The 9,747-nt window shown below is 53.7% G+C and overlaps 1 protein-coding gene across 23 annotated transcripts in view; it reads left to right on the plus strand.

Annotated features, from left to right (window-relative positions):
- MAPKAPK3 (MAPK activated protein kinase 3) overlaps positions 1–2,597 on the plus strand; it is a 45,953-nt gene extending 43,356 nt beyond the window's left edge. For 22 of the 23 annotated variants that reach the window (XM_077990344.1, XM_077990355.1, XM_077990356.1 and 19 more), the window contains 3 exons: positions 27–112; positions 410–490; positions 1,186–2,597. In XM_077990344.1, the coding sequence (XP_077846470.1) occupies positions 27–112; positions 410–490; positions 1,186–1,338 (320 nt within the window). In that variant the 3' untranslated portion in view covers positions 1,339–2,597. 23 annotated transcript variants of the gene reach the window in all.
- Positions 2,598–9,747: the final 7,150 nt, after the last annotated feature.

A 9,747-nucleotide genomic window follows, 5' to 3' on the forward strand; every position in this document is an offset into this window, starting at 1 on the left:
TCCCCTCTCTTCCCTGGCCTCCCTAGCCAAGCAGCTGATCCGCCTCCTGTTGAAGACGGACCCCACAGAGAGGCTGACCATCACTCAGTTTATGAACCACCCCTGGATCAACGTGAGCCCCTCCTCCTCCCATGGCAGGCAGGGTGTCCAGCCGGAGTGGGACTGCCGGGCAGGAGGGTGGTGGCTCTGCTTTGAGGCCCCAGTACAGGGCTGGAATGGGCCCATGCGCACAGGTAGATAGTAGGGCCTCACCTACAACCTGGCTTTGCCACTGCCCCATTGAGGGTCCTTCCGCACCCCAAGCCTTAGTTTTCCCATCTGAGACTCGGAGAAGGGGATGGAGTTGGGGGAACCAGTGCTGTCCCAGGTGCCTCCAGTTTCTAATCCATGGGCATGGGGCTCCTTCCAGCAATCGATGGTGGTGCCACAGACCCCACTCCACACGGCCCGAGTGCTGCAGGAAGACAAAGACCACTGGGATGAAGTCAAGGTGGGTGGGCTCTGCCTCAGTCTCACTACAGGTGCCAGGATTTGGGCAAAAGGGACTTCAGGGGGGTGGCTACCCAGAGTCTGGGGTCTTTGGCCCCTTTCTATGCCTGGAGGACAGGATGTCAGTGACTGTCACAGTGGTCCAACCATGGCACTCCAAGGATTGGGCCTCACTACCCCATTCAGTGTGGTGCTCCTGGCGTACTTTCTCAATGAAACAGGGCTTTGGTACCAAGCTTGGATGATGACCTCTCTTATAACCAACAACATTTGGGAGGGTGGTCAGCCTGGTTTAGACCCAGCAGAGGCCACATTTGAATATATGGGGTAGCAGCTCCAGTGGCACAAACTCCACGCCCCAGTGTGCTGGTTGCCCAGCGAGATGGCATTCTCTGAAGGTCTTGTGGTTCTGTGGTGGAAGTGGTTTAGTTCACTATCCCACTTACCCTTGGTGTGGTCCCAGGGAATAACTCTCCTTTTGTGCCTTTGTGAAGAAGCTCAGTGTCTGCCACTGAGGACTGTAGTGCGGTCCCTCATGTGATGCAAAGGGCTTGGCCCAGTGCTGGGCACACAGTGGGCACAGAAGCAGCACAGGCTGTCACTGACACTGTTAAGGGGCTGCCCAGGCAGGGGGTGATAGTTCCTAACGTCAGTACATCCTGACCTCTTAGTGCCCCCCATCCTGTCTGTCCCCAGGAGGAGATGACCAGTGCCTTAGCCACTATGCGGGTGGACTACGATCAGGTGAAGATCAAGGACCTGAAGACCTCTAACAACCGGCTCCTCAACAAGAGGAGAAAAAAGCAGGCAGGCAGCTCCTCTGCCTCTCAGGGCTGCAACAACCAGTAGCTCATGGGACCTTGGAGGAGCCTGGCCTCTCAGCCTGCATGACAGACTGGAATGTGCTGAGGCCCTGGCCAGGAGGGCCCAGGGTCATTCTTTTAACAAAAGGATTATTTTGTTGTGTTTTAATTTGTCACTTGGAACTTCAGGATGGAGGACCCTGACCCTAAACCTCCTTCAGATCTCTGGCCCAGGCTCAAGCCCTAGAGACGGGCAGGGCCTAGGGGCTGGGAGCTGCCTGCTGCCATAGCAGCATCTTTAGCCAGGATGGCCTGAGTGAGGCCTCTGTGCTGTCCTGCCCTGGTCCATGGCCTTAGCTTTCTAGGCCACTGGGAGTTGTGGCTGGGCTTCCCATCTTCCATGTCTTCCACAGAGACATCCCCCTGCGGGGTGGGCACATGGGCCTGGCCTTGAGAAAGGCATTGGCCATTGGTTGCCATGGTGACCAGGGACCACATTGCTGCCTGTGAATGCTGAGTGAGCGAGTAAGGGAGGAGGGGCAACTAAGGGTTCACCTCTGCCTTCTTGGGGAGGCTGATTTCTCGCACACTGGCTGGCCCTCTCAGTCTCACTCCTCCTTGGGCTCCCTGAGGCTGCTGGATCTGGTCTGCCTGCCTCCCTGTGCAGTCCAGCCCTGCCTTGCTGCAGCCCAGCCCAGAGGGAACACAGCACTCTCCCCTGAGGGAGTCCCTGGGCCTAGCTATCCCCTCACTACTCCCTACCCAAATGGTGGCTTTTCATCTGAACTTAAGGTGGGGGATATTTTTTAACCTTTTTCCACTTTGGAAAATGTCACTGTGAGAAAAGCCAGTATACTTCCCCTGCACCCATCTGCTCACCAGATCTCAGGCAGGAAAGCCTCTCTCTGTTGATGTGAGGGGCTATCTTTTGGTGTACTTATGTGAACGTGGCTGGTTGGGAGCAGGGCCAAGAGGCTTCCCATTAACCTGAGGTCTCTTTCTTTACTCTGGGTCAGACCTGAGGTTGGGGAAGGCGACCGAGCCATGCTCAGAACATCTGGTCCTGGCTTGGGCCTGAGTGGGGCAGAGAGGGCCTTTCCTGGCTGATCAGGACTTACCAGCCCCACCCCACCATGGTAGCCTCAGGGTGCCGAGTGCCTGGTGCTGCCTGACAAGTGCCTGACACCCAGCCTAGTTCCTTCCTGGCCCCTCTCTCACTGGCTGGAAAACCCTAGACCACGTCAGATAGGACAACACTGCTGGGTTTTACATCCAGATAGTAATAAACACCATTTCATCATTTTCTCCTGGCTCCTAGGTTTACTTTTTGTCTACAGGGATGGACAAAAGTGGCCCAAGGGCAGCTTCTCAGACCCACTAGTGATTTCACCCCAGCTGGAGGGGGTGCCTCAGGCCTGGTAAGCATGCCATGCTAACTCCAAGGCCACTGAGTCCTCGCTAGGCTTAGAAAGGTCAGAAGAGCTGAGGGATGGCAGCTGCCACATGCCCCCAGCTCTGTGCCGCCCCTGTGCAGTGTGTGTGACACCTACCCCCGGTCCTGTGTGTGCCAGTGTCTGCCCACAGTGGCCACCCCCAGCTGCGTGCCAGCCTGCTGAAGGGCGGGCAGAGTGCCTGCTGCAGCGCTGAGCTATTTTCAGAAACTGCCAGATTTCATTTGGCAGTGAGAATATCGAGGAGGGGAGGGGGCGGCATGCTGCAAGACTGTCTTTTGACTACTCCAGTAACAGAGCACTCTTACCCCTCAGGAGCCCTTGCGGGCAGCCTCAAGGAGGGCTCTAACTGTGGCATTTCTCTCCCAGCTCCTATCTTGAAACTCCCAGTTTTCCAAGAGCTCATCTGCTGCCTGCAGCGCTCGCTCCTCCACCCCGCTTCCTTCAGGGCGTGGGGGAGGGTGCAGAGCTGCTGGAAAGCAGGGGACAGGCAAACACGCCTGAGATGTTCTGCTGCTTCCCAGCCTGGTGACCTTGGGCAGCTTTCTTGGCCTCAGTTTCCTCAGCTGTGTCCTGGTGATGATAGTGCCCATCTCATGGAGTTGTGTGGGGGATTTGAGCAGATGATGTGTGTGAAGTACTTAGTGAGGTGCCAGGTGCGTGGCTTATGCCCCACAGTCATTAGCTACTCTAACATCCTTAGTCATCAGGAAGGAAGGAAGTATCTAGAGTTACATCTAGAGTATCTAGAAGTCTCTAGAAGAAAAAGCAGCCCCAAATCTACCTCAGGAAGGAGAGAATATCTAGAGTTATATCTAGAGTATCTAGAAGTCTCTAGACTTCTACCTCAGGAAATTTCTATCCAGACAATCAGGCCTTCCTCACCCATGGGGTTTTATTTCCAGAGCAGCATCATGTGGGCCTCCTGGGCCTTGGTTCCAGTACTGGGCTTCCAGGAGGGTGGCCAGGTAAGTTCAAGAGACCCCATGGAGCCTGTGGTTCAGCCCAGCCTTCCTAGTGTACTCTACATCTGGAGGAATGCTGGCCAGATGCAAAGGCAGACGTAGTCCATCTAGTCACAAAGCTGTGGAGGCACAGATGGCCTCCCTCGCTTGGCTGCCAAGCATCCAGTGTACCTGAGATGCTGTGCTGGGTACAAGGAAGGCTGCAGTGAGAACTTCAGACAGGGGGCTCACCTCAAGGTGTTTACATTCATGTGGGAGAAGGTGAAAACATCACATGTTGAAAATGTTAAATTGGCCAGGCGTGGTGACTCACGCCTATAATCCCAGCACTTTGGGAGGCCAAGGCGGGCAGATCATGGAGTCAGGAGATCAAGACCATCCTGGCCAATGTGGTGAAACCCTGTCTCTACTAAAATACAAAAAGTTAGCCAGGCGTTGTGGCAGGTGCCTGTAATCCCAGCTACTTGGGAGGCTGAGGCACGAGAAACACTTGAACCCTGGAGGCACAGGTTGTGGTGAGCCGAGGTCACGCCACTGCACTCCAACCTGGGGACAGAGCAAGAGTCCATTTCAAAAAAAAAAAAAAAATGTTTAATCAAGGTCTTGATATGGTCTGTGATGGAAGAACATGGCTTCAGGAGAAGGAGGTGTCATGGGACAGTTTGAGCCAAAGAGAGAATGTATGCATCCCAGTGCTGGGAAAGGTACCTAGGTGCCTGATAGGATACAGGGTTACAGGCAGAAGTGCAGGGACCAGGGCCTCAGGGACAGAGGGACTCCCTGCTCTAGGACTTCTGTCTGCCACTCCTCTCTGCCAGTCTGTGCTTCTCCCTGGGGCTGGCCTTGATCCTCTGCCTGCACTAGTGGTTTGTTTTGTTTTGTTTTTTGTTTTTTGTTTTTTGAGACGGAGTCTCGCCCTGTCGCCCAGGAATGCAGTGGTGCCATCTTGGTTCATTGCAACCTCCGCCTCCCGGGTTCAAGCGATTCTGCTGCCCCAGCCTCCCAAGTAGCTGGGATTACAGGTGTGCGCCACTACACCCAGCTAATTTTTGTATTTTTAGTAGAGATGGGGTTTCACTATATTGGTCAGGCTGGTCTTGAACTCTTGACCTCGTGATCTGCCCGCCTTGGCCTCCCAAAGTGCTGGGATTACAGGCGTGAGCCACCGCGCCCAGTCTTTTTTTTTTTTTTTTTTTTTAAAAAAACCTCCACAGCTCTGGCAAAACCAGAGCTGCAGAAGTCCTAGCTGGGGAGGTCATCTGCTCAGGTGTCCACATGTCAGTTTCAGGGGAGGGTTCTTATTGGTCACATTTGGCCCCTTGCTGTTGTTGGGGAGAGGGTAGGGCCCCTCCTGTAACTAGGTGGGGAGGGGTGCCCTAGAGGCATTTAGCAGAGGAGCAGATGGAAGGGTTGCCTCATTATCTCCCACATCTTTTTGGCCACTTCCAAGAGCCCATGAGGAGCCTGATCCAGCTGCTAGCCCAGCCCAGGGCCTGGCTCCGTGATCTCCAGCATCAGGTGTTGCTCTTACAAGCCAGGACCGGGAGGCTGGATGCCTGGCCAAGTCACACTCCTTTTTGGGCCTCAGTGTGGCTGTCCATGAAATGGGCGCAAATCTCTGACAATCAGCTAGTATTAGGTGAGCTAAGAAGCCAAGTGGCCACTTGTTCTCATCAGCGAGTCCAGACGCACAGGCATTTGCATGGGCTCTATGATAGCTTCCCTGGCAGCTTTCGGTAAGGAATTCCATAAGAAGCTACTTGGGAGGCTGAGGCAGGAGGATAGCTTGAACCCAGGAGCTTGAAGTTATAGTGAGCCATGATTGTACCACTGCATTCCAGCCTGGGCAACAGAGCGAGACTCTGTCTCTCAAAAAAAAAAAAAAAAAAAATGGCAGCACGCGGTGGCTCATGCCTGTAATCCCAGCACTTTGGGAGGCCGAGGCGGGTGGATCACGAGGTCAGGAGATTGAGACCATCCTGGCTAACATGGTGAAACCCCGTCTCTACTAAAAATACGAAAAATTAGCTGGGTGTGGTGGCGGGCGCCTGTAGTCCCAGCTACTCGGGAGGCTGAGGCAGGAGAACAGTGTGAACCTGGGAGGCGGAGCTTGTAGTGAGCCGAGATCCTGCCACTGCACTCCAGCCTGGGCAACAGAGCCAGACTCTGTCTCAAAAAAAAAAAAAAAAAAAAAGCCATAAGCTATATACACACGTGTGCACGTGCATGCGTGCGTGTGTAACATCTCTTCCCAGTGATGTTTCCCCTGACCTGGCCAACCGCCCTGATTCTGTCCTCCAAACCTGATGCTGGCTGGCTTCCAATAGCCTGGCTCATTGCTATTCTACACCAGCCCCTCTCTGCCCTCAATTCAGCCCCTTCACTGCAGTGTCAGAATTGAGCCTCAAAATGCAGCCTGCTACAGCCTCTGCAGGGGTCTCCATGCTTCCAAGCCTGCTTGAAACTTTCTTTCTGGCCGGCATGGGGAAGGGGGGAGGGCAGGCTGTGTGTGGCTGTCACCAGACCTGGCCGCCTTGGGCCTGGCTGCTTTGGGCCGAGTCTTTGCATCTGTCGTGGGTCCTCATGGCTGCCCACAACGGATGCCAGCAGGGTAAAATTCTTCATTTTGTCATACTGAGCAGCCAGCATGCTTAACCAGCAGGCAGGGAAGGGTCTGGCAAGCCCACCTCCCCTGCTGTGTGTGGGATGGAGTGGGGTTGTCTAGAGCCAGGAGACATGAGCTTTGGTTTACATGAGGCCTTGAGCAAGGCAGTTCTTATTTTTGAGGTTGTCCATCAGTAAAGTGAGAGACTGAATTAACAGGACCAGATTATTCCAGCATCCTTGACAGACATATCACTACCAGTTGATGGATTGTGAGGAATGTTCTATGTTCAAGCAGATCATGCATTTTTCCAAGCCTCAGTTTTCTTATCTGTTAGCATAATTCTCACAAGGATGGGGCAGGGCTGCAATAAAGACAGGGAGAGGGATGGCTCAGCCCAAAGGCCTTGGTCACCAGCATAGCCCAAGCGTCTGCTAGGTGATGCACTAAGCTGCCCAGCACTCTGCCAGTTCTACCCTCTCTGTGTCCCCTGACCAGGAGAAGGCAGCTGTTGACTCAAGGGAACAAGTTCTCTGGGGCTCAGAGGAGCTGGTAGAGAGGTTAATTGGGGTGTGGGGCCACCTGCTGGTCACCTGGATAAGCATTCAGTGGGCACCTACTGTGTGCCACAGCCTGAAGGAGCTGTGGGGCAGGGGAGAGACCACAGCACCATAATGAATAGCTGACATTTATTGAGTGCTTACTGTGTGCCAGGACTGTACTAAAGCTTTACATGGATCATCTCAGTCCTCACATTCTCATCTTACAAATAGAGAAACTGAGTCCCAAGCTCTTAGCTGCTGCTCTCTGTGCTAGAGGAGGTCAAAGGAAGGAAATGCTATTTTTGGCTAGGGGCAATCACAGAAGACTTCCAAAAGGTGGTGACAATATGAACTCAAAGGGAAAGCCAGATTTGGATAGACAAACATTTAGGGACTTGGCTGGCAGGTACACGGGGAGGCAAGGCATTTTGTGTGAAGAATGGAGAACAAGTCTATTTACTGGGTGAGAGGCGGCCGTGGCACAGGGGTCTCTCATTTCCTTGTCCCACCTCCTGTAGGAAGTCAGAATGGGGTGCTCAGGGATAAGACAATGGGCCCCTGGTAACAGCTCCTCTTTCTTAGAGCCCCCAGGGTTCTCCCATGGGTGGTGCATTTCCCCTCCACATGTGCACCTCTGGCTCCTCTGGAGATAGACCCAGCCAATGTGTGAGACAGTCTATCCATCCCCTCTTACTGCTCTAGCATTTCTGGTTGATTTCAGAGTTGGCTGTTAGAGTTGGGGCCAGATCTTTTCACATTGGACTCCCTGAACTCCCCAGGATTTGGTGAAGGAGTCCTAGGGCCCTCCACTTTTCCTTCCAACACAGCTATTTCATAGATTGGTGTCCTGAGATATAATTTGAACAAGTTTACACGCGTTAAAAAAGTTTATGGAACACTGAACTAGACATTAACAAAACTGATCTCAAATTTTGCAAGTCAGGCATTAAGATCTCCATTTTACAGATGAGAAACTAAGGCTTGGAGTAACTAAGTGGCTTGCCGAGGTTCATGGCTGGTGAGGACAAGAGGCAGGGCTCTGATGTGGCAAAATGGCTACAAGATTGTCCTTTCTCCCATGGTTCCTGCTCTCAGAGAGTCCATACTTCATGGGCACAGGCACCTGCCGGCATTGTCTGGTGGGGCATCGGTGTTGACAAGGGGAGCAGAGATGACTGGGTGGTCATGGCTGTCTTAGGCAGGCTTGTTTTCCCCTTTCTGGAGAGTTCACTCTAGACAGAGACAGTTGGGGCAGAGAGTGGGTGGTGGGACTGAGGCAGCAGGGGAAGCACTGGGAAGCCTGCCTTAGCCTATAAACCCTGCCCCAGTGTAGAGGCTGTGTAGATAAAGCAAATGACACCCCCATTCCCATTCCTGACCTTGATCTGTGTTCACAGCAAGCTAGGGAGTAATCAACCCTCAAACCTGGCAGAGATGCCCTGTGTGGGAATGAGGCAGGCCCCTCAGCCACCTCTTGAAGCAGTGTCCCCGGTGCAGGGACTCTCCCCACCCCAGCCTCCCTTCCAGGTGACAGTACCTTCACTCATGGGTCATGTTTCCCCCACATGAGCTACTAGGGCTGGATGGAGGGTCTCAGGGCCCCCTGAAAAGGCCCAGGGGGGTGAGGGGCTGGGCTCTTAGCTCTGGGCCTGTTTGAGTCATGCCTTGGAGCTCATGTTTTAGCACATAGTGTGTGCCCGACTTATCTCATACTTGGCTTTGTTTACTTTTCTGTTCTTCTCGTAGCCCTCCCAGGCAGAGATCATGCCCATTTTGCAGATGAAGTCACGGAAACTTGAATAGTAGCAGAAGAAACTTCCTAGGTTCCTATGAGTGGTGTGTGGCAGGACCAGGGTCTGAAGCTAGGGGCATGGAGCTTCACAATCCCCTTCCTAATGGGAAGGCTATCCCTGCCCAAAGAGTTCCAATGTCATCTGACCCCTTCCCTGATCTGGTCTAGCTGGAGAAGACGTCACAAACCCGTTCCTCCTCTGCCTTGACCTCCTATGCCCCTCGATGCCAGAGGAAGGATTCTTGGGGGTGCCCTTCTATGGCCTCTGGTCCCTGAACTTGGGCAAGGAGTGCCTGGCACCTCTCGGGATGCTTTAAAGTCAGAGTGCTTCCCTGCAGAGGAGACAGATGTTGGGTCTGAGTCACACAGCTTGGGATCCCCTTCTGACTCCACTCTGCGTCCTTGGACAACTCCCTTAATCTCTCTGAGCCCATTTCCTCATTAGAACATATGGATAGCAATGCCTGCCCCCCAGACTGTGAGACTGGGAGAGGTCAGGCACGACAGTTTGCTGCGCTACCAGCATGTCACAGGTCCTGAAAAAATTCACCTCACATGAGACCGCGTGGGGTGGGACGGTGTTTAAGGAAGTATTGAGTCACAGGTTAAAGCCTTCAGAAAGGAGGCTGACTTCCTGGGAGAAGCTGTAGTCAGAGCTCCTGTCTAACTGAGCCGCCCACCTGCCCTTGAGGTCTCAGTCGGTCTCTCTCTCTCTCTCTCTCTCTCTCGGTTCCTGCCAGGCCAGGCCCTAGTAGGCTGCGCAGTGGGACTGGCCAGGGCTGCTGTGAAATACAGGTGAAGCAGGTGAGGCTCTGCCCAGTGGCATCAGGCAGGTACAGAGAACCCCTCCTTACAAGGTCAGGAAGGGAGCCAGAGACTGTGGGGCATCGTACCAGCTAGTGATGGGATGGACTGGCCCAGCGTGCCTCCTTTGGGCAGGTGTCTCTGTGCTGTTGGCTGAGTCAAGTTAAGCAGACAGGACTCCTTCTACAATGATGGAGCCAACAGCCAAACAGTGGAGTGACAGAGAGGGACAGAAGGGTCGGGAGGTGGGGGGTGTCTCTGAGAAGGGGACACTCAGCCAAGGATGAATGACAAGA

Source organism: Macaca mulatta, chromosome 2, assembly GCF_049350105.2.
Source record: "Macaca mulatta isolate MMU2019108-1 chromosome 2, T2T-MMU8v2.0, whole genome shotgun sequence".
In the NCBI taxonomy this organism is placed as follows: Eukaryota; Metazoa; Chordata; class Mammalia; order Primates; family Cercopithecidae; genus Macaca; species Macaca mulatta.